At 42.7% G+C, this 25,644-nt stretch overlaps 1 protein-coding gene across 1 annotated transcript; it reads right to left on the reverse strand.

Annotated features, from left to right (window-relative positions):
• Window positions 1-17,633: 17,633 nt before the first annotated feature.
• On the reverse strand, window positions 17,634-18,602 carry LOC308662791 (olfactory receptor 1L4-like; the record flags this gene model as incomplete). Its single annotated transcript, XM_081318935.1, has 1 exon — window positions 17,634-18,602. The coding sequence occupies one exon, from the start codon at window positions 18,600-18,602 to the stop codon at window positions 17,634-17,636; it is 969 nt and encodes a 322-aa protein (XP_081175061.1).
• Between the last annotated feature and the right edge of the window lie 7,042 nt (window positions 18,603-25,644).

The raw sequence follows: 25,644 nt of genomic DNA on the forward strand, positions 1-25,644 counted from the left end.
CATCATAAATGTGAGTCAATTGTCTAGCCTCTGAGTGTAAATCACGTGACCCTGGGGATGCTGCAACGGTCATTAAGTGTGAAAAATGGTCAAAAGTCACTTTTTTCAGTGCCATTGTAACTTTGAATGGTCACTAAGTGAACTGTTGTAACTCTATACGCCTTCTAGATCAGGGGTCCCCAATCCCCAGTCCATGGACTGGTAACAAGGCTGCAACATGCCAGCAACTGGTCTGCACAAACAAGCAAAGCCTCATCTGTGGGATGCAGGTAGCACACAAAAGCATGCACTCTCTGGTCTGTGGAAAAACCTCTCTCCATGGAACTGGTCCCTGGTACCGAAGAGGTTGGGGACCTCTGTTCTAGATGTTTGATCTGCAATCATTAACAATTCCAGGTAGTAGTACTGATGGTCAATAATTATGGAGTTGCATTTGCCAATCTCTGGGAAAAAATAATTTCTGTTTAGGTCAATTCAGGGGTTCTTAGAATACCAATACTCCAGAAGATAGGCTTAAGATACAGAAGGATCTGGACAGACTCGAACACTGGGCACTATCTAACAAAATGAAATTCAATGGTGAAAAAAGTAAGGTTCTACACTTAGGCAGGAAAAATCAAATGCATAGGTATAGTATAGGTGGTACCTTGCTCAATAGTAGTAACTGTGAGAGGGATCTTGGAGTCTTAGTAGACAATCACTTCAATATGAGCCAGCAGTGTGCTGCAGCTGCCAAAAAAGCCAACACAGTGCTAGGCTGCATTAACAGAGGGATAGAATCAAGATCAAGTGAAGTACTAATACCACTCTACAATGCTTTGGTAAGGCCACACCTGGAATACTGCATCCAGTTTTGGTCACCACGATGTAAAAAAGATGTCGAGACTCTAGAAAGGGTACAGAGAAGAGCAACAAAGATGATTAGGGGTCTGGAGGCTAAAACATATAGGGAACGGTTGCTGGAATTGGGTATGTGTAGTTTAATGAAGAGAAGGGTGAGGGGTGACATGATAGCAGTGTTCCAATATCTCAGGGGCTGCCACAAAGAAGAGGGAGCCAAGCTATTCTCCAAAGCACCTGAAAGCAGGACAAGAAGCAACGGATGGAAACTAGTCAAGGAGAGAAGCAACCTAGAACTAAGGAGAAACTTCCTGACAGTTAGAACAATTAACCAGTGGAACAACCTGCCTCCAGAGGTGGTGAATGCTCCAACACTGGAGGTTTTTAAGAAGAGACTGGACAGCCATTTGCCTGAAATGTTATAAGGTTTCCTGCCTGAGCAGGGGATTGGACTAGATGCCCTCCAAGGTCCCTTCCAACTTTATTATTATTATTATTATTATTATTATTATTATTATTATTATTATTATTATTATTATTATTATTATTATTATTATTACCTTTCTACAGAATTTCACTATAATGCTGCACTCTTCTAAGACATGCACAAAATTGCTCTATTTTATGACCAAGAGGTGCCTGGAACAGTGGAATCCTTAGCGCTTTTGTTTTCCAAGATGTTAGGAAGGAACAAAGGATATTTATCCCTATTCTTATCTTTTTCAATTTCACATAGAAAAAAAAGTATCTAGGAATGAGTAAAAAAGTTTAAAGAGGAAAATGGCTGGAATGTGTTAAACAATCAATTTGTTTTGATATCGTTCTGCTCTGATCAGATTTGCAGTTTTCTTTAAGGAAAAAAGGAGAAAAGGGGCATATTTGTGAGTTAAAAACCAGTTTGAATCCCCAACAGGTTTATTGGCTTCCAGTCTTTCATGGATCCTTGTTTTTGTGGATGAAGCTTAAGGGAGAATAGATTTTCAATCTTTACAGAATTTTGGCCCATTTTGCTGTCCAAGATTAAAAGAGCTCCTTTGGATCTTACAGTATTTATTTATTTATTTTAAAAAACAATTAGACAAAAATTATTGTATGTATGTAATTCAGTGGCAGTAAATGATCTATGAAGGAAACTTCAGGTTTAAAAAAAAAACGAAAACAAACTCTTGGTTCTGAATATTAGATGGGAGGGACAAAAACGACGTCATAAAGACTTGGAGGTTTCTGACCTGCTGAAGTGCATGGTACATCAAACAGGGAGGGAATTCGGTGAGATAATAAGTATATTGATGAAACAGGTTGGTTTGATAGCAAAGTTTATGCCGTGGTGGGATTCAGCCAGTTTGCACCACTTCGGCAGAACCGGTAGCTGGTTGCCCAGGCCCAGAATGGACTTCCGGAAGTGGCATCCACACAGAGAACCGATTGTTCACATAGTTGAATCCCACCATTGAGTATAGGTAATTGGAAAGATGAGGAAAGAAAGGGCTACAGGGCAATGGGGGGCATTTCAAATGGTCTAATCAAAGTATAACCTGATTAATCAAAGTGTAACAATTCCTCATATTGATTTAGCTTGTAGACTGTCAGCTGCTTTTACCTATTGCGAGATTGAGATTTTATTACTTTCAATTAGATTTTATTGGTAATCACTTCTGAAGTTTTGGGAAGGAAGGAAGGAAGGAAGGAAGGAAGGAAGGAAGGAAGGAAGGAGGGAGGGAGGGAAGGATCTGAATATCCTCCACCCCAGTATAAGCATTCTTAAAATACAGTTATAGAAATATGTTAATATCTTTACAAAGAAGTACTTCAAAGAAATCACTCACCATCAGGATAATGAATCATCTAAGGTTAATAGTGTAAAAAAGAGGGAAAGGGAAATTTATCAAATCCCTCTTTCAATTATTTGAAAAACAAAGTTAAAAGATCCCACACTTTCTTTCTAATTTACTATTTAATTTCCCTGGGATCCCTTGCTCACCAGGTCTTGCTTACCAAGTCTTGGAGTTCTTGTAATTCTAGAGGAAGGGCATCTAAGAGGTTGCTGCCACTGCTTTTACTTCAAGCTTTGTATCAAATTCAGGCAATGTGTGGAAGCCTCCGTAGGAAACAGAGAGCGTAAGAAGAATGATTATATGCAGGAGCTCATTATGCAGGTAAAATTAAGGCAGAGGACAGAGGCATAGAACCCTACAGGCACTTTAGAAGGTATGTCACCTGGGGACTTGTTAACAAAATAAGCTACCATGGGTGAAATCTTGCTTCTCCAGATCCTACACGTAATTCTCACTGAGTGGACTGTCTATTTAATCATTTTCTTTACATAAAACCTTTCAAAAGAGGAATAGCATTGTTCACATTAGTATGAGATCTTTATTAGGCCAGTCCTCCAATCAAACCCATTGAAGATCACAAAATAAGTATGCCATCTTTTCTGGTGAGGTTGAGTTTGTTGATAAGAGGCTTTCCTTCTTGACATTTTTGACATGGACATTTTTTATGGCCAACACTACCACAGTCAACACTTTTTGGCCTCCTTATACTATAGCTTTTACAGCCAGCTCATAACACAGCTGTGATGGAATTGCTTGCTCACATTTTTTCTAATTTACGTTCCATAATTTCTTTTCTGGAACAGGACAATTCTGAAGGCCTCACTTTTTCAAAGAAATAATTCCTGTCATCCCAATAATTCCTGTGAGGAGGAAGAATTAAGAGATACATAATTTACAGAGGTTTTGGAGCAATGAGAAAAATCAACCCCCTCCAAAAGAAATTATAGAGAAAATTCCAATTCATGCAAATACTGATTTTTCAATATTCTTTATTGATATGAAGAGATTGTTACTTAAAAAAAACACAACTTGTTTTTATATAAAAGTGTAACACAATTTTACATCTAACAAAAAGCATAAAGGTATGTTATTATATACCTACCTGCAGAATTTTGTGCTTTATTTTTACTTTGTTGTATCTTTCCCATCGTTTTTTCTGTAACATTTTACTTTTCCGTTTCCTAACAATGCTTAATAAAAAAAGAAAACGTATGTTGATATGAAAAATATATTTCTAAGGCAATGTATGATTGTATTGACTTAATATATTTTAATGTTCTAAAATATTTATTGTATGGGGCGGGAAGTTATTCATTTTTCATTTTCAAGAGAAGCAGGCAGGCAAATTATGTATACTGAAAAAAACATCAATATTGGAGTAAAATAAAGTTATACATTCTAGATTTGATCTTCGATTGTATTAAATAGAAAGCATGATTTTAAAGGAAATGCTGGGAAAAGGGGAGAACCCCCCCCCACAATACATGTTTCCTGCAAGAAAAATGGTCTAATTTTCTGATTCTGCAGTACCACAACAGCAATTTTGACAAGTTATGATTTTTAATTGTTATCAGATTATAATTTTCATGGATTTCTAAAAAACTAAAGGTTGCATGCCTCCCTAACCATTTTTATTTCCCTGTTTGGCAAGTGAATATTTCCAAACACATAAAACATTTATTTATTACTTAAAAATAAAATATTTACTACTTCATAACTTTTTCTCCCATAGTCTTTCCAATTATTATTATTATTATTATTATTATTATTATTATTATTATTATTATTATTATTATTATTATTGTTGTTGTTGTTGTTGTTGTTGTTGTTGTTATTGTTATTATTTCCAATTATTGAAAGAAAAATGTATGTAGGGGAAGGAGGGCACTTTTTTCTTAAAAATTTCAGGGTCCCCCCCCAAAGGCTTTCATATCTCCAGGCGAGAACAAAAGAGGTGGAGCCTAAGAGGAAGTTGCTGCCAGGCATTGGGGTGACCCTTTTGATAAGATAACATGTCTAATTACAACATAGCAGCTAATTAGATTAAGATTTGGGTGAGGTAGAAAGATTCAGAGGTGCCTTCCAATGCAATGTAAGGGTGCGGAGAAAATAACGTTTAGGTGTCATATTTTCTACAATATGTTTAATGTGGTTAATTTTGGATCTCATGTCCAGTGCACTGAGCTCTTAGAAACATCCTCCAGAAGAGGTTGCTTGCAGAACGAGATTTAGGAGAAATCTGTTGAGAGAAGATTGCTGGAAAATAATCCACAGAGATGAGAAAGGGTGCAGAAGACAGTCTATTCACGTTAGCTCAACATGGGCTTGCCAGAGGAGACTTATTTTCAAACACTGAGGAAGTGCCCCATCCTCACTGTTATATCAGTGGCTGCATTTTCCTTCATAATCTCTTTGGGGATGGGTCATTCCTTATTTGGAGATGAAAAGTGTCAATTTCTACAATTTCAGGGTCAGGTCTATTCAGAGTCTCCAGGCCTTAGTTTGGGGTTGTCTTCCTATCTGTCTTCCCTAGTTTTTCTCCTTTGGCCTTATCTTCCTGACAATGTTGCTTGCCATTCAGAAGTAAATGAAGCCAAATAAAGGAGGGAATGCCTGATGCTTTTAGGAAGGAAAGGAATTCAGTTGTGGTGGGACTGGGAAGGAAGAAGACAATTAGTGAAGACAATTAGTCTAGGGAAGGAGATGTGACAACAGAATTTACCAACCCAGAGCAAATTATTCATTAATATTAGGCTATCAATATTATTTATGTCATTAAAACATTTCTATACTGCCCTTCATTGAGGGTCAAATATAATAAAAAATCTCAATAATAAAAAAGGCAGAAAATGCATAAAACAGCGTTCATCTCAGAGAGCTAATGATAAAACAGCTTAAAGTTCCTGGGCAAATTTGCTAACTGGAGGGATGTGAATAAGCAGTTACAGACACACAAGGTTGGGTAGATGATATCACAAAGAGTCACAAGTGGCTAAACAACTTAAGAACAGCCCAGAACAAAACCCCCAACCACACTGGTTTCCGATGATGTCTAAACATTATTTTCTCTGCATTTGGACAAGGTTTATTCTCCACTCTGTTTTCCCACTATACTAGCAGCTAACAGTGTTCCCATCCCTTCTCCCCAAGACATTTTATAAAGGAAAAATGATCAGAAATGGAGGGGGGGGAGTTAGGAGGGAGAGAGAAAGAAGAAAATTGAGAATGAGAGCAAGGAAGAGAAAATAGCAGAAAGAAAAGAAAAAAACCTGGGACAAATGAAGGGAAAAATAAAGACAACAAGAAACATTGTCTGGCTTTAAAAGAAGTTTGGGGATCCTTGCATTTTCCAAAATTGTTCTGGACATTAAATTGCTTTCCCACCATAGTTGGCATTGAGACCTTATACAAAAAAGGTATAATTTATGACCTCACGTAATATTATAGTAACTAGGCCTCAGACTTTGCACTAATAAAATGTTTCTTCTAACATACCCCAAAGGTTCAGGAGTAGTTTTTATATGCTAAAGATTGATAAAAACGACATAGAAAATGGCTGCTCAAATAGTTGAGAATTAATACACTTTTTGTAATGCTGTCTGGAATAAAATCCAAGACATGAATTGAAGACTTTGTGCTTTTCTTATCTAACAGCCAACATTTGTAGCCTGTTGAGGCCAGAGACCTTATCTCTTGTTGGGTTCACATGCTAAGTCAGAATTGATTTGCTTTTAGCGTAAGGTGTTCAGTGAACTCAGTCATTATAGTTTACAAAATCACTGTTTACAGCTTCTTGTGGCTTATTTCACTCTGGATAAATAATGGTTTAGTGCAATGCATGGACCTCAACTTTAATCTTCACAATCTTAACTATAAAATATAAAAATGATTTCTCTGAATTATTCATGATATATATGTCTTCCCACATACAGTTTCTTCCAGTGTGTAAAATTGGCAACGCACAAGGCAATTGCCTCTGACCTCTGACAGATACCATACAGTACCTCTTTTCAATTGGTGGAAACTTGCAATTCCAGTTAAAAGAAGTAGGAAGTAGATCCCGTCAGCTTGCTTATCCATAATAGGGATCTCTCTGTGTTATGGGCATATAATTATGAAGAGAAAGGAAAGAACATTTGGAAGTTGGATTTCAGAAGAAAGAAATGAGCAATATTGTGAAAATGGCACTTATGTTCAAAGAAAGGACTGGAAAAGTCTCAGCTCCAAGGGAATGGGTAGGAAGTGCTCTTACTCCTTTCAGATTTTCCAAGACTGAGGAAAGAGGTGTGTGTATGTGTATGTTTGTGTTTGTGTGTGTGAAGAACACACGTTAGCATTTTGCACGGGGCTTCAGAATGCTTCAACCAATCCTGCCCTTGAGAAACCTGCTATGAATCCTTTTAAGCAGAGCATTTCACAATAACCCAGCCCAGGATGAGCGATTTGGTGCATGTGTGGTCTGTTTCAAAGAAAAGGAGGAACTGCTTGAGACTTCCACAGAAATCCCAATTCTCTGAGTCTGACTCAGTGAGAAGTGTAAGTTCTCCCCCTGCTGTCTTGTCTTTGAAACCATCTGTCCTTCAGAGCTCATTCTCTCCCCCAGCAAAAAAACCCAAACCAACCAACCAACCAAACAAACAAAAAACAAAAACAAAAAACCCCCCAGACCAGAATCCATCCACTATCAGAGGGATGTTAGTTCCAGCATTGTTGTTTGGGCATAGAGCAGGGGTCTTCAAACTCGGCCCTTTTATGACTCATGGACTTCAACTCCCAGAATTCCTCGGCTACCGTGCCTGGCTGAGGAATTCTGGGAGTTGAAGTCCATGTGTCATAAAAGGGCCGAGTTTGAAGACCCCTGGCATAGAGGATGGCTATACTTAGCCAACCTTGAGTGATGAAAAGTTAAACAGGCTTGAGCCTGAGAAGTACTTGGGTGAGAGACTACCAGGAATTTAGGGGTTGGTTTGGAAGGCTGAGTGAGCCAGTTTGGTGTAGTGATTAAGGAATTAGACTAGAAATGAGGAGACTGAGTCCCCTTAGGCCCCCAAACCACCCACTTTCTCTCAGCCCTGGGAAGGAGGCAATGGCAAACCACTTCAAGATCTTTCCAAAAAAAACTTAGAGACTTGTCCAAGCATCCCCAGGAGTCAAAGATTCCTACACACATATACTCTGGAAAGTTGGGAAACCAGGAGAAAATAATGGCAAACTACTTCTACTGTCAAATACTGTCAGTTGCATGCAAATCTGAGTAGACTTAATATTTTCTTTTGTTTGCTTTCAATAGCATTACACTCTTCCTGGAATCTTTATCTACTGCCACCTTTCTGAGTGAGTCAGGATCCCAGAAGACCTTGATAACTCTTTGACCAGTTTCTTGCAACCCAGGGTCCTCTCTAAGTGTGGGATCTCTCCTGTTATAGCAGATGAAGACTGCTTTATCTTGAGGACATGAGCCAGTGGTTAGAACACAGTATTGCAGGCTAACTCTGCTCACATTGTCAGGAGTTCGATTCCTTCGATCCTGACCGGCTCAAGGTTGACTCAGCCTTCCATCCTTCCGAGGACCCAGATTTTGGGGGCCAATATGCTCAGTTTGTAAACCGCTTAGAGAGGGCTGAAAAGCACTCTGAAGCGGTATATAAGTCTGCTATTTCTAGTGCTATTGAAGAAGCCACCTTAGTCTGAGGGAAACAACTCCTGTTGCAAATTCTTTCCTCAGCAAGTGGCAGCACCTGGTTGGCCTTGTGGGCTTTGCCTTGTCCTTGCATGGGAGACATCTGGGGAACAACAGGGATATAGGCTAGATGGGAAGTCAACTTTCAGGAACAAGACAATGGGCATGAACTTACCAGGAACTGTATTCTTATTTACTTATTTATTTATGAAATTTATTTGCTGCCCATCTACTTATCTGTTTTACTTAAAGTAGGTTTTATTTTCCTTTATTTTAAACAGAATATGAGCTTTCTCAGTACAACCTCTTCAAGAGGAAAAACAAACAAACCACGAGTTGCTGGAAGGGTAAAATTGGACTCAGCATTATGCTTAGGTATACTGTTTATGTGTTTGCAAAATGCACTGAACTGCGGCCAAACCAACCACCTGATCATTTAGCATGTCTTCTTTTTGAGGGAACAGGGGAAATAAAAATGCAGTTAAAATAAAGGACAGCTTTGTAAATGAATTAATACAGTAATTTATTACAGTTGTAATAAAGCTAATGGCAGAGATGGCTGCGGTGATTATAACTATTTCCTTTCCTTGATTAGCACTCTCTCTTTTGACCATTAGGATTCTGGCAGTTTTTTCAATCTTCACATTTGCATCATACTTAGTTTTTTGGGTTGGCCTTAAGTCTTTCTTTCTTTCTTTCTTTCTTTCTTTCTTTCTTTCTTTCTTTCTTTCTTTCTTTCTTTCTTTCTTTCTTTCTTTCTTTCTTTCTTTCTTTCTTTCTTTCTTTCTTTCTTTCTTTCTTTCTTAATTTATTTGTCACATATCTCATTTTGAAGGGACTCTAGGTGACTTATAGGATTAAGTATATATTTAACATTTTTCAGCTCCCCAAATAATAATAAAAACCAAGCATCCTTAAAATTATCTGATCTTGTATTTTAGTGCATGTCAGCTGCTTTGCAACAACAGTATAAAGATATTATTAAAATAATAGAAAACCACATAGGCAGTATAAAATAGTAGTGATTTTATGCTGGGTCTTAGAAATTTAAGAGTAGTGCAATTCCTGGAGAAGAGAATGATCTGTTTGAACTGAACAATGTTTAGCTTACCCAATTTGGCATTTTAAGAATATAAGATGGTAAAATATACTTTTTGTTGCCATTTTCTATTTTGTGAGGTTGATTATAAAGATGGGTTGGATCCAAACTTAATCTTACTAAGAAGAAGTTCAGAAGAGTCAGGGATTATTTTAGTCCATCTAATCTACTCTTAAATATTATCAAATCTGAATAAATAACTACAGGACGTTCCTGTACATGAGGTGGGAAATAAATAATAAATACATATTTAGTGGGGTTTAGATTATTACCACAATTAGATTTCTGAAATATCTACACTCAATTGTTTGTTTTCATCTGCAGAATGACTGAAGGTTGATCATTATTATTGCATGTTTCTTCCACATGTCTCTTTCAGAAGAAATGTATCTGGGCAGCAGAAGTTCAGGTTATTATCCTATCCACTCATGTTTTATTTGTATTTATTATACCCATTTTGAGGAAAAGTGACTCTCAACCATCTCCTGGAAGGCATGCTTCCTACGTCCTATAAGATGACAGTGCTTAATTGACAAGACCTTGAGTGTGCCATTCTTGCTGACCTGGTCAGGTAGATGGAAACATAGAAACAGATGGTCTTTCAGATATAACCAGATCCTATGCAAAGCAGGGCTTTATAAGTAATAACCAGCACCTTGAAATGTACTCAGAAGCCAAACGGCAACCAGGGAACGTGTGCACATAATGCAACATGCCCATCATTGTCAGCATCACTGCCTTTTGGACCAGATGAGTGGTCTTCAAGAGCAGCCCTATCTCAGGTGCATTGCAGTAATTCCAAGGTGAGATGACCAAGGCATCATGGCTCCTAACTGGTGAGGTACTCTGGGGAAAGAGATAATCTCTGGCCCAAAGTCATCAAGACCAGAAGTCCCCAACCTTTTGGGCACCAGGGACTGGTTCCGTGAAGAGAGGTTTTCCCGCGGACTGGAGGGTACGTGGTTATGTGTGTTGCCTGCATCCCACGGATGGGCCTTTGCTTGTTTGTGCGGACCAGTTGCTGGCATGCCAGGGCCTGTTACTGTCCATGGACTGGGGGGTTGGGGACCCCTGATCTAGACAACTTCATAGATGAGCATAGATGATCCCTCTAGTCCAACTATTTAGCCACTGCACCACACTGCCTCTGAACAGTTGCCCATTCTGTTAATTCTGGAACCAAAAGCATGATTAATCATCATATAATCACTGGTAGCATTTATCTGGTTCTAACAAATTTACAATTAAAGAGAAAACCAGGACTGCTTTTTTATGCAGATCATCATGAATACCTGTTCCTCTATTCAATTTGTTTACACATCGAATTTAGAAACTGCTAATTTTGCTCACAGAGCGATTCTAGGCAGCAAACAGTTAAAAACATAAAAACCATATAAATATTATATCCCATTAGAAGGCAGTTAAAACAACAACAGAATAAAGTAGAAAGGGTTGTGTGTGTAGTGGCCCTTCAAGCCCCTAACAAATCTCAAGGTTGTGTGCTCCTATGCGCAACACAAGGAAGTTGGCAGAGCCCAGGTCTTCAGGTCTTTGATACTTTATATTTGATTCTTTTTATTATCCACCCCCCTGAAGCTTTGCACGGGCTCGCCACAGGGCTGCGTGCTTAGCCCCTACCTGTATTCATAGTACACATACGTGTTGTGACTCAGGGCCAGCCGGTGGGTCCGACAGCCGGGTCCGATGTATCGGAGGACTCAGATGTGGGGGAGGAGGGAAACGAACCGGCTGATGATGATTTGGAGGCTTTGCAGAGTCCTCAGCCGGGGACCTCTTCTCAGCTGTGTGAGCCCGAGAGTGCGGAGGATGATGACCCACAGCTGGCCCTGTTCAAGGACGCCCGACGTAGGAGGCAGACGAGCAGGGACAAACAAAGAAAGACTATGGGACTCCTCGGGAGGAGGCACAGGGAGACCACGCCCTGAGCTCTCTATAAAAGAAGTGTTTGGGGAGGGGCTAGTTGCTGAAAGCAACTTTTTCGTTTGAGAAGACAAGCTCTTGTGTTTTGTTATCTGCGTCATTAAACCTTGGCAGAAGCCTTTTAGCCTTGGACGCTTTCCAGACTCGTCTCTTAATTAGGGGTTGGGAGAAGAGAGCTGGTCCAGAACAGTTTGCTTTCAGCCACCCACCCCTTAATACTACGATGGAGCAGCTTCTTGCCGAGAATGCCCAGCTCAACCAGCAACTCACCTTGCTGGCCACTCAGGTGGCACAACTGCAGGCTCAGGTACATGCTGCCCCCCCACCCAGGAGGAAATGTCAGTTAGCTATGCCGGATAAGTTTGCTGGTAAACCAGAACTGTTTCCTGCCTTCCTGGGACAATGCCAGCTTTATATCAGCGTGAGAGCAGCTGATTTCCCCACTGACCGAGATAAGGTGGGATTCGTGTTGAGCCTTCTGTCGGGAGATGCAGCTCGTTGGGGCACGCCTCTGTTGGCACAGCCTAGCCCTTTGTTGGATAACTTTGGGGGGTTTTGTGACCATATGCGCCTCATGTACGAGGACCCGATTAAGGCGCAGACCGCCACCCGACGTCTGAAAGCTTTGAGGCAGGGTCAGCGCCCCCTACAGGCCTATATCAGCGATTTCCGGCTGCTTAGCCAGGATTCCGCCTGGAATGAGGCTGCGCTCGTGGATGCCTTTCAGGATGGCTTGTCAGAGGAGATGTTGGATGAGCTGGCCCGCGTGGACATTCCCTCAGATCTGAATGGGCTGATCCATCTTTGTCTGCGGATCGATGCCCGGCTGCAGCAGCGTAAGAGTCGCCGTGCCACCCCACAGACCCCTGCCGCCCCTGTTGTGCGTGAGGCCCCAGTCCAGAGGGAGGAGCCAATGGAGCTGGGTGCCGCCAGGTCCCGTCTATCGGTGACGGAAATGGACAGACGACGATCGGAGGGGTTGTGTTTTTACTGTGGGGACCCTGGACATTTGGCTGCTTCTTGCCCAAAGAAGCGTCAGCGGGCGTCAGTGACCAAGCCTGCTCCGAGAAAGTCCCCTGCTTTGCTATCGGGAAACGGCCCGAGCCCGATCTAGACGGTGTGAAAGATCGGGCGACCCACAACGATCACGCCGAGCGACGCCGTTCCGACGGTGCCTGTGAACCTCCACGGCATTTGATTTTGGAGGCACGACTGATCCTTCCTGGCAAGCCAGAGGGGATTCCGGTCCATGCCTTAATTGACTCTGGGGCTACCACTAACTTTATGGATTCGGCCTTTGTGGCCAAATGGGCTGTTCCCCAGTGTCCGGTGGATCCGCCCATGCTTGTGGAGACCATCGATGGTCGAGTGCTCCTGTCCGGGCCTATCACGGCCGCCACGCAACCCGTGTGTATGGCCATCAGTACCCATGTGGAGGCCATTCAGTTTTACGTCACTTCGGATCTGCACTTCCCCGTGGTCTTGGGACTGGCGTGGCTCCGGGCGCATGATCCACAGATCTATTGGTCTCAGAACTTGGTCACCTTCCCAAGTTTGCAGTGCGTGGACCACACCCGCCATATCTGTGCCGGCCAGGTGGAGGGTTCCTCAGGGGTTTCCTTGCCTCCCGTACTGTCCGACTTTGCTGACGTGTTCAGCGAGTCAGAGGCGGACCAATTACCCCCGCACAGGCCCTACGACTGCTCCATTGACCTAGTCCCTGATGCGCCTCTCCCAGTGGGGCGTTTGTACTCCATGTCGGAGCCCGAGTTGGCCGCATTGCGGGACTTCCTGACAAAGAACTTGGCTCGTGGATTCATCCGGCCCTCGTCCTCGCCAGTGTCTGCGCCCGTGCTCTTCGTCAAAAAGAAGTCGGGCGAGTTACGGCTTTGCTGTGACTACCGGAAACTCAACGCTATCACGGTGCGTAACCGCTACCCGCTGCCCCTCATCCCCGAGCTCTTGGACCGACTCCGGGAGGCTAAGATCTTCACGAAACTGGACCTGCGTGGAGCGTACAACCTCGTCAGGGTTCGGCCGGGTGATGAGTGGAAGACAGCGTTTGGTACTCGCTATGGACATTTCGAGTACACGGTGATGCCGTTTGGCCTGACCAACGCCCCCGCTGTGTTTCAGCATTTTATGAACGACATCTTTCGGGATCTGTTGGACCAGTTTGTTGTGATTTACCTGGACGACATCCTGATTTACTCCCCGTCGCGTGAAGCGCATCATCAGCATCTCCGTCAGGTCCTGCAGCGCCTCCGGAAACATCGGCTGTTTGCCAAGTTGGAGAAGTGCCAGTTCTACCAGGTGACCATTGATTTCTTGGGCCACCGCATTTCTCCCGAGGGCATCGCCATGGATCCAAGTAAAGTTGAGTCGTTGCAGAGTTGGCAACCCCCGCGTCGCGTGAAGGATGTTCAGCGACTTCTTGGATTTGCCAACTACTATCGGACATTCATCCCTGGCTTTGCTGCCTTGACAGCCCCCCTCACCCGGCTCCTGCAGAAGAAGACTCGGTTCCAGTGGAACGCCCCCGAACAACAGGCGTTCCAAGCTTTGAAGGACGCCTTCATGAAGGAGCCCATCTTGAAGCATCCTGACCCGCAACGGCCGTTTGTCGTGGAGGCGGACGCCTCCGACATTGCCATTGGGGCCGTGTTACTCCAGGCAGCGACGCCCAACGGTACCCTTTTCCCTTGCGCGTATCACTCTCGGAAATTGAATCCCTCGGAGCGCAACTATACCATCTGGGAGAAGGAGCTGCTGGCCATCAAGGCGGCGTTCGAGGCTTGGAGGCATCATCTGGAGGGGGCGCGGCATCAAATCGAGGTCCGGACGGACCACAAGAATCTGGAAAGTCTGCAGACCGTTCGGAATTTGAACCAACGCCAGATCCGGTGGTCCCTCTTCTTTGCGAGGTTTGACTTTCGGGTGCGATATATACCAAGCGGGCACAACCAGAGAGCGGATGCTCTGTCCAGGAAGCCCGAGTACACCCGAGTGGAAGACAAGCTTCCGCCCAGGACAGTGATCCCCGTCGAGTCTTTCGCTGCGGTACGGGAGCCGGTGGATATACGGGCTCGGATCCGGGAGGCGCAGCAGCAGGAGGCGTGGGTGGCTCAGCGGAAGGAAGAGGTGGGGCCAGATTCGCCTTGGTCGGTCACGGATGGACTCCTGTATTATCGTGACCGGCTCTATGTTCCAGGAGGGCCACTCAGGGGACTCGTCCTCAGCCAATGTCATGATAACCCGGCTGCGGGGCATTTTGGCCTGTTCAAGACTCTGAACCTGGTCTCCCGTACTTTCTGGTGGCCCCGAGTCCGACACGATGTCCAGTCTTATGTCACCTCCTGCGTCCCATGCAGGCAGGCCAAGTCAGCGACAGGGGCCCCGCCTGGTTTACTGCAGCCTTTGCCAACGCCCAAGAGACCCTGGGGGGCTGTGTCCATGGACTTTCTGACGGATCTACCCCCATCCTCCGGCTTCACGACAGTGTTTGTGGTGGTGGACATGTTGACCAAGATGGCGCACTTCATCCCCTGTCGCGGCTTACCGTCAGCTCGCGCCACTAGTCGCATGTTCATCCAACAGGTGTTCCGGCTGCACGGCCTTCCCGACAGGGTCGTCTCCGATAGGGGGGCCCAGTTTACAGCCCGCTTCTGGCAGGAGTTGATGCGGGCGTTGGACATTAAGGTTTGCCTCTCGTCCGCGCATCATCCTCAGACCGACGGGGGTACCGAGAAGGTCATCGGCATCTTAGAGCAGTATCTGCGCTGCTATGTTAACCTGCAGCAGGACAACTGGGTGGACTATTTGGCCATAGCCGAGTTTGCCTTTAATAACTCACAACACACCTCCACGCAGATGACACCGTTCTTGGCCAACGTGGGTTATCACCCCAGGTTCTTCCCTCTTTCTCCCGTGGACTCACCGGAGCCGGCAGCGAACGAATTCATGGCGGAGTTACAGGCGATCCATCGGTTGGTGCGACGGCAGCTGGAGAAGGCCAAGGCCGACTACAAGAGGTTCGCCGATCGGTCGAGAAGGGATACGCCTCCACTATCGGTGGGGGATCGGGTCTGGCTGTCCACCAGGAACCTACCATCCACTCGGCCGGCGAGGAAGCTGGACCACCGTTACCTTGGACCGTTCCCAGTCGAGGCCGTCATCAACCCGGTCGCCTATCGTTTAACTCTGCCACGTTCCCTGCGCGTGCACCCCGTCTTCCATCGGTCCTTGCTGGTCCCCGAACGACCGGCCTGTCCACTTCGCCAGGCGGAACCTCCACCATCAGGAACTCGTGATGGAGGCAGCACCCCCGAGTACGAGGTCGCCAGCATCAGGGATTCCCGCTGGCTGAAAGGTCGCTTCCAGTACCTGATCGAGTGGAAAGGGTACGGGCCGGAGGACTTCACATGGGAAGACGCGACCGCCGTTCATGCCCCTGCGTTGGTGACTGCTTTTCACGAACAGTTCCCATCCCGACCGCATCCGGATCGGCAGACCCGAGGGAAGGGCCCTGCGGTGCGGGATAGTGTTGTGACTCAGGGCCAGCCGGTGGGTCCGACAGCCGGGTCCGATGTATCGGAGGACTCAGATGTGGGGGAGGAGGGAAACGAACCGGCTGATGATGATTTGGAGGCTTTGCAGAGTCCTCAGCCGGGGACCTCTTCTCAGCTGTGTGAGCCCGAGAGTGCGGAGGATGATGACCCACAGCTGGCCCTGTTCAAGGACGCCCGACGTAGGAGGCAGACGAGCAGGGACAAACAAAGAAAGACTATGGGACTCCTCGGGAGGAGGCACAGGGAGACCACGCCCTGAGCTCTCTATAAAAGAAGTGTTTGGGGAGGGGCTAGTTGCTGAAAGCAACTTTTTCGTTTGAGAAGACAAGCTCTTGTGTTTTGTTATCTGCGTCATTAAACCTTGGCAGAAGCCTTTTAGCCTTGGACGCTTTCCAGACTCGTCTCTTAATTAGGGGTTGGGAGAAGAGAGCTGGTCCAGAACAATACGATTGTGTATCGTCTGACCCATCTACTGCAATAATTAAGTTTGCAGATGATACCACCATAGTGGGTCTTATTACAGGTGGAGATGAAACAGCGTACAGGGGGGTGGTACAAAAACTATCCTCATGGTGTCTAGCAAACAACTTGTACCTGAACATTGGCAAGACAAAGGAGATGGTGCTAGACTTTTGGAGGAAAAGAGAGGAACCTGCCCCACTTTACATCGGGTGGGGGGAGACTGTATGGAGAGAGTTTCCTCCTATAAATTCCTGCAAGTCTACCTCTGTGAAGATCTTACCTGGAAAGTCAGTACAACCCAGGTGGCCAGAAAGGCCCAACAGAGACTCCACTTCCTCAGGGTCTTGCGGAAGAACAGGGTAGAACAACGGCTAATGACCTTCTTTTACCGGTCTACTATAGAGAGCATCCTGTCGCATTGTATTGTGGTTTGGTATGCTGGCCTAACAGCCGCGGATAGGAAAGTATTACAGAGGGTGGTGAGCACAGCACAAAACATTGTGGGCTGTCCCTTGACACCACTGGATGACATCGCCAGGGCTCGCTGCCTTGGAAGAGTGAGGAAAATTCTCAGGGACGACTCACACCCTGGACCGTACCTCTTTACTCTCCTACCATCGGGTAGGAGATACAGGAGTACAGCCAGCTGTACCAGCAGGCTGAAGAACAGCTTCCATCCATGGGCTGTCAGGCTCTTGAACGGGAAATAACTTTATGCATGATTGACTTGTGAGGCTGGTGTGTTGTGTTGTGCAATTAGCTCACATGGTGTAACAAGATGGTGGGTTTGTTGTCACTGTGAGTTGTGGGGGGGGCACGAAGGGAGGCTCAGCCAATCTCAATGTATACATGGTTGTACTTTGACAATAAAGGTCCATTCATTTATCAAGGTTTCTGAGACAGGCTGCACCCCAAGGGTTGGACTACAGCTCTCATCATCCATATCCATCTACACCAGTTGACTGTTTGATGGGAGTTGTAGTTCAACATTCTAGTGAGCACTTAGTTGAGGAAGAAGAACAGAAACTCTGTGAGTTCATTTTAAAAAAACAAAACCTGAAGATTCACATACTGGGTTAAAAATAAAAATGTTCATTAGGAATCAAAAAGCATTCTAAATGCGTAAGACCATGCAGCAAATAAAATTCTCCAAAGAACAATTCTTCTATTTCTGATCTGGCACGCCATATTTCATAGGTCTCTTCACATCAGGGGTTGATAATCCGTGTTTTCTGCAAAGCGTTTCTCAGTTTATCCAGTGCTCTGTGGAGGGCAGCTTTCATGTCTGCATTCCTTAGGCTATATATGAAGGGGTTGAGCATGGGGGTGACCACAGTGTACATAACTGTGGCTACCTTGTCCCTGTCCCCAGAATAGGAAGAGAGGGGCCGGAAATAGACCCCAATTGCAGAACCATAGAAGAGGGTCACAACAATCAGGTGAGAAGCACAGGTTTGGAAGGCCTTGCTCCGACCTTGGCCAGAAGGCACCTGAAGCACAACTTGGACAATGCGAACGTAGGAGGCAAGGATGAGAATGAAGTTGCCAATAATAATGGTTCCTCCTTCAAAGAAACTCAACATTTCACTGAGGCTCTTATCAGAGCAGGCCATCACCACTAAAGGCTGGAAGTCACAAAAGAAATGAGGTATCTCACGGCGATCACAGAAGGAAAGCCTGGACATCAAGACAGTATGCAAGAGGGCGTGAAGGTGGGCCAGCAACCATGCCACAAATACCATGATATGACACTGCAATGGTTTCATCAGCACAGGGTAGCGCAATGGCAGGCAGATGGCCATGAAGCGATCCAATGCCATGGCACCCAGCAGGAAGTTTTCAGTGAGAGCAAAGGCCAGAAAGAGATACATCTGGATCATGCAGTTAGTGAAAGCGATGTTCTTGCAGCCTGTGCGAAGATTGTGCAGCATCTTGGGAATAGTAGTTGAGGTGAAGCAGACATCCACAAAGGAGAGGTGACTGAGAAAGAAATACATTGGTGCATGGAGGAGCCGGTCATCAGAGCGGATCAAAAAGATGATCAGCAGGTTCCCTGTCGCGTTGAGCAGGTAGAGAATGAGGAAGGTAACAAAAAGGAAGTGCTCCTTTTCTGGCTGAGTGGATAAGCCAAGCAGGAGAAAGTCAGGGTGGCTGGTGTTGTAATTTTCACTATCCATGGATCTGAGTTTAAACAGAGAAAATTGAATGCTAGGAGCAGCAAGACTACTGGTACCACAGGCAAACAGATGTGGGCTGCAAAAATCCAGAAGGCCATTGGATGGCAAAAAGAGATATACAGAAAATTATAACTCTTTGCCATCATTTAGTGATTATCCAGTTTTGTAGCCCAGATTTGTTAACCCTAAAGAAAAAAACTGTGAATATGTAACACCTCAGAGATGTTATGTACAACATTCTGAATGTGATGTGATGTGATGGGATGGGATGGGATGGGATGGAATAGAATAGAATAGAATAGAATAGAATGTTTATTGATCTAATTGCTCAATTATATCAAAAGTATAAAACTAATATATATATACAGTACAAGTAGATACAAAGAAAATAATAGAACATATTTATAGTAAATCGTCACCCTTACAGTTAACCCCAATCTGATCTCTTTGAAATGGTCTTTGAATGCAATCCTATTAATGATATGCAGGCTCCTTCCCAACAAATACGTAAGTAAGACAGTTCCTCCTGAATTGAGGATTAATTCAGATATTAGCTACCTTACACAGCTAGCCTTCAGAATTCATTTTGATATCGTAATTTCTTCTTACATTGGATTGATGTGGTCCTGACTTTAAGTCCATTGTTTTTTTCTCAACCTATAAATATATCAATGAACATTAGTTTACCAAAGACAAAAGTAACGTTAAAAATCTAGGCATGTTTTATAAATTCAAAATGCTAATGTTGATATATCTAGTCATTTACACAATCACTTTTACACCTCTTTTCTTTTAGATAGTTGTCTCCATATATTATAGAATTTCATCTATTGACTGATGGATATCCAAATACTGCAGGTTATCCTAACTTTTTCTAATTCTAGTTATTGTAATTACTCATGCCTAACTATCACACCACCGGAAAGGGACAATAAGGCTTCAATTCTACATATCAGAATTTTATACAGGTAGTCCTCAACTTATGACCACAATTGAGCCCAGAATTTATGTTGCTAAGTGAGAAATTGGTTAAGTGAGTTTTTTCTCATTTTACGACTTTTCTTGCCACATTCGCTAAGTGAATTACTGCAGATGTTCAATGAGTAACACAGTTGTTAAGTGAATCCTGCTTTCCCATTGACATTGCTTGGCAGAAGGTTACAAGAGGGGAGGGATCGCATGATCCTGGGAGATTGCAATGGTCATAAATGTGAATCAGTTGTCTAGCCTCCGAGTGTAAATGTGTTAAACAATCAATTTCTTTTGATATTGTTCTGCTCTGATCAGATTTGCAGTTTTTTTAAGGAGAAAAGGGGCATATTTGAGAGTTAAAAACAGTTTGAATCCCCAACAGATTGAATCCAATCTTTCATGGATCCTTGTTTTTGTGGATGAAGCTTATGAGATAATAGATTAAAGCTTAAGGGATAATAGATTTTCAATCTTTGCAGACTTTTGGCCCTTTTTGCTGCCCAAGATTAAAAGAGCTCCTTTGGATCTTACAGTATCTATCTATCTATCTATCTATCTATCTATCTATCTATCTATCTATCTATCTATCTATCTATCTATCTATCTATCTATCTATCTATCTATCTATCTCTATCTATCTATCTATCTATCTATCTATCTATCTATCTATCAAAACAACAATTAGACAAAATTATTGTATGTATGTAATTCAGTGGCAGTCATGATCTATGAAGGAAACTTCAGGTTTAAAAAAAAAGAAAAAACAAAGCAAACTCTTGGTTCTGAATATTAGATGGGAGAGACAAAAACAAGGTCATAAAGACTTGGAGGTTTTTGACCTGCTGAAGTGCATGGTACATCAAACAGGGAGGGAATTTGGTGAGATAATAAGTATATTGATGAAACAGGTTGGTTTGATAGCAAAGTTTATGCCGTGGTGGGATTCAGCCGGTTCGCACCACTTCGGCAGAACCGGCAGCTTTTTGTTGTTGTTGCCCAGGCCCAGAATGGACTTCTGGAAGTGGCATCCACACAGAGAACCGATTGTTCACATAGTTGAATCCCACCACTGAGTATAGGTAATTGGAAAGATGAGGAAAGAAAGGGCTGCAGGGCAATGGGGGGCATTTCAAATGGTCTAATCAAAGTATAACCTGATTAATCAAAGTGTAACAATTCCTCATATTGATTTAGCTTGTAGACTGTCAGCTGCTTTCACCTATTGCGAGATTAAGATTTTATTACTTTCAATTAGATTTTATTGGTAATCACTTCTGAAGTTTTGGGAAGGAAGGAAGGAAGGAAGGAAGGAAGGAAGGAAGGAAGGAAGGAAGGAAGGAAGGAAGGAAGGAGGGAGGGAGGGAGGGAGGGAGGGAAGGTTCTGAATATCCTCCACCCCAGTATAAGCATTCTTAAAATACAGTTATAGAAATATGTTCATATATTTACAAAGAAGTACTTCAAAGAAATCACTCACCATCAGGATAATGAATCATCTAAGGTTAATAGTGTAAAAAAGAGGGAAAGGGAAATTTATCAAATCCCTCTTTCAATTATTTGAAAAACAAAGTTAAAAGATCCCACACTTTCTTTCTAATTTACTATTTAATTTCCCTGGGATCCCTTGCTCACCAGGTCTTGCTTACCAAGTCTTGGAGTTCTTGTAATTCTAGAGGAAGGGCATCTAAGAGGTTGCTGCCACTGCTTTTACTTCAAGCTTTGTATCAAATTCAGGCAATGTGTGGAAGCCTCCGTAGGAAACAGAGAGCGTAAGAAGAATGATTATATGCAGGAGTTCATTATGCATGTAAAATTAAGGCAGAGGACAGAGGCATAGAACCCTACAGGCACTTTAGAAGGTATGTCACCTGGGGACTTGTTAACAAAATAAGCTACCATGGGTGAAATCTTGCTTCTCCAGATCCTACACATAATTCTCACTGAGTGGACTGTCTACTTAATCATTTTCTTTACATAAAACCTTTCAAAAGAGGAATAGCATTGTTCACATTAGTATGAGATCTTTATTAGGCCAGTCCTCCAATCAAACCCATTGAAGATCACAAAATAAGTATGCCATCTTTTCTGGTGAGGTTGAGTTTGTTGATAAGAGGCTTTCCTTCTTGACATTTTTGACATGGACATTTTTTATGGCCAACACTACCACAGTCAACACTTTTTGGCCTCCTTCTACTATAGCTTTTACAGCCAGCTCATAACACAGCTGTGATGGAATTGCTTGCTCACATTTTTTCTAATTTACGTTCCATAATTTCTTTTCTGGAACAGGACAATTCTGAAGGCCTCACTTTTTCAAAGAAATAATTCCTGTCATCCCAATAATTCCTGTGAGGAGGAAGAATTAAGAGATACATAATTTACAGAGGTTTTGGAGCAATGAGAAAAATCAACCCCCTCCAAAAGAAATTATAGAGAAAATTCCAATTCATGCAAATACTGATTTTTCAATATTCTTTATTGATATGAAGAGATTGTTACTTAAAAAACACAACTTGTTTTTATATAAAAATGTAACACAATTTTACAAAAGTATAAAGGTACGATATTATATACTTACCTACAGAATTTTGTGCTTTAGTTTTACTTTGTTGTATCTTTCCCATCATTTTTTCCGTAACATTTTACTTTTCCGTTTCCTAACAATGCTTAATAAAAAAAGAAAACGTATGTTGATATGAAAAATATATTTCTAAGGCAATGTATGATTGTATTGACTTAATATACCGTAGTTTCCGGCGTATAAGACTACTTTTTAACCCATGAAAATCTTCTCAAAAGTCAGGGGTCGTCTTATACGCCGGGTGCTGAAAATTTAGGGACAGGGCTGGCTGGAAAACCTGGAGTGGATCTCCCATTTAGTCTGCGCAGGGAAAGCGGAACCAATTGGAGAAGAAGCTGCAGTCTGTGATTTTTTACAGGCTGGGGTCTGGGCGTCTTTCCTTCTAAAGTTGAAGAGCAGCTGTAGTATATCCCAACTTGAAAGGCAGGTGGGGAAGGCAGCAGCCAGAGCAGCGGCTTAGCTCTAAGGACACATTTGACTCAGGAACTGGGCGGGCTGGCTGGAAAACCTGGAGCGGATCTCCCATTTGGTCTTTTTTTTTTAAAATCCCATTTATATCCTGCCCTTCTCCGAAGACTCAGGGTGGCTTACAATTTAAAGCACAAATCAATGTGCTTAGCAATAGCCTTCATTCTGTGTATATGCCTGTTTATTAGGGCTTTCACCCCCCCCCCCATGCAGCATTATTACAAAGTCAGCTTATTGCCCCCAACAATCTGGGTCCTCATTTTACCTACCTTGGAAGGATGGAAAGCTGAGTCAACCTTGAGCCTGGTGGGATGCGAACCTGCACTAATTGCAGGCAGCTGGTGTTATTTAAGGCTCTGCGCAGGGAAAGCTTTAGAGTGAATTAGGAAAAGTGAAAAAGTGAATTAGGAAAATAGGGAACGGTTGCTGGAATTGGGTATGTGTAGCTTAACGAAGAGAAGGGTGAGGGGTGACATGATAGCAGTGATCCAATATCTCAGGGGCTGCCACAAAGCAGAGGGAGCCAAGCTATTCTCCAAAGCACCTGAAAGCAGGACAAGAAGCAATGGATGGAAACTAGTCAAGGAGAGAAGCAACCTAGAACTAAGGAGAAACTTCCTGACAGTTAGAACAATTAACCAGTGGAACAACCTGCCTCCAGAAGTGGTGAATACTCCAACACTGGAAGTTTTTAAGAAGAGACTGGACAGCCATTTGTCTGAAATGGTATAGGGTTTCCTGCCTTAGCAGGGGGTTGGACTAGATGACCTCCAAGGTCCCCTCCAACTTCTTCTTCTTCTTCTTCTTCTTCTTCTTCTTCTTCTTCTTCTTCTTCTTCTTCTTCTTCTTCTTCTTCTTCTTCTTCTTCTTCTTCTTCTTCTTCTTCTTCTTCTTCTTATTATTATTATTATTATTATTATTATTATTATTATTATTATTATAGTTTAATCCACTTGCACTGTTTTATGTTTACATGTTTGATGACAAACAGCCTTATGTTTATAAGTGACAGTTTTCCTACTAAGCACCTGCATGTCATAAGCATTTGAATTAAAATTACCATATTAAAATCAAATCTGATGTTTTTTAATTCTTATTTGGTGTGCGTTGGAAGAGGGGTAGTCTTATACGGCGAGTATAGCCCAAACCCTATAATTTAACAGGAAATGTAGGGGGTCGTCTTATACACCCAGTCGTCTTAGACGCCGGAAAATACGGTATTTTAATATTTTAAAATGTTTATTGGATGGGGGGAAGTTATTCATTTTTCATTTTCAAGAGAAGCAGGCAGGCAAATTATGTATACTGAAAAAAACATCAATATTGGAGTAAAATAAAGTTATACATTCTAGATTTGATCTTCGATTGTATTAAATAGAAAGCATGATTTTAAAGGAAATGCTGGTAAAAGGGGAGACCCCCCCCACAATACATGTTTCCTGCAAGAAAAATGGTCTAATTTTCTGATTCTCCAGTACCACAACAGCAATTTTGACGTTATGATTTTTAATTTTTATCAGATTATAATTTTCATGGATTTCTAAAAAACTAGACTTTCCCCTAGACTTTCCTATTATTATTATTATTATTATTATTATTATTATTATTATTATTATTATTATTATTATTATTAGTAGTAGTAGTAGTAGTAGTAGTAGTAGTAGTTGTTGTTGTTACTGTTATTATTTCCAATTATTGAAAGAAAAATATCTGTATGTAGGGGAAGGAGGGCACTTTTTTCTTAAAAATTTCAGGGTCCCCCCCCCAAAGGCTTTCATATCTCCAGGCGAGAACAAAAGAGGTGGAGCCTAAGAGGAAGTTGCTACCAGGCATTGGGGTGACCCTTTTGATAAGATAACATGTCTAATTACAACATAGCAGCTAATTAGATTAAGATTTGGGTGAGGTAGAAGATTCAGAGGTGCCTTCCAATGCAATGTAAGGGTGCGGAGAAAATAACGTTTAGGTGTCATATTTTCTACAATATGTTTAATGTGGTTAATTTTGGATCTCATGTCCAGTGCACTGAGCTCTTAGAAACATCCTCCAGAAGAGGTTGCTTGCAGAACGAGATTTAGGAGAAATCTGTTGAGAGAAGATTGCTGGAAAATAATCCACAGAGATGAGAAAGGGTGCAGAAGACAGTCTATTCACGTTAGCTCAAAATGGGCTTGCCAGAGGAGACTTATTTTCAAACACTGAGGAAGTGCCCCATCCTCACTGTTATATCAGTGGCTGCATTTTCCTTCACAATCTCTTTGGGGATGGGTCATTCCTTATTTGGAGATGAAAAGTGTCAATTTCTACAATTTCAGGGTCAGGTCCATTCAGAGTCTCCAGGCCTTAGTTTGGGGTTGTCTTCCTATCTGTCTTCCCTACTTTTTCTCCTTTGGCATTATCTTCCTGACAATGTTTCTTGCCATTCAGAAGTAAATGAAGCCAAATAAAGAAGGGAATGCCTGATGCTTTTAGGAAGGAAAGGAATTCAGTTGTGGTGGGACTGGGAAGGAAGAAGACAATTAGTGAAGACAATTAGTCTAGGGAAGGAGATGTGACAACAGAATTTACCAACTCAGAGCAAATTATTCATTAATATTAGGCTATCAATATTTATTTTATTAAAACATTTCTATACTATCCTTCATTGAGGGTCAAATATAATAAAAAATCTCAATAATAAAAAGGCAGAAAATGCATAAAACAGCGTTCATCTCAGAGAGCTAAAGATAAAACAGCTTAAAGTTCCTGGGCAAATTTGCTAACTGGAGGGATGTGAATAAGCAGTTACAGACACACAAGGTTGGGTAGATGATATCACAAAGAGTCACAAGTGGCTAAACAACTTAAGAACAGCCCAGAACAAAAACCCCAACCACACTGGTTTCACATGATGTTTAAACATTATTTTCTCTTCATTTGGACAAGGTTTATTCTCCACTCTGTTTTCCCACTATACTAGCAGCTAACAGTGTTCCCATCCCTTCTCTCCAAGACATTTTATAAAGGAAAAATAATCAGAAA

The sequence above is a fragment of the Vipera berus genome (genome assembly GCF_964194415.1).
Source record: "Vipera berus genome assembly, chromosome: 2".
NCBI classification, from domain to species: domain Eukaryota; kingdom Metazoa; phylum Chordata; class Lepidosauria; order Squamata; family Viperidae; genus Vipera; species Vipera berus.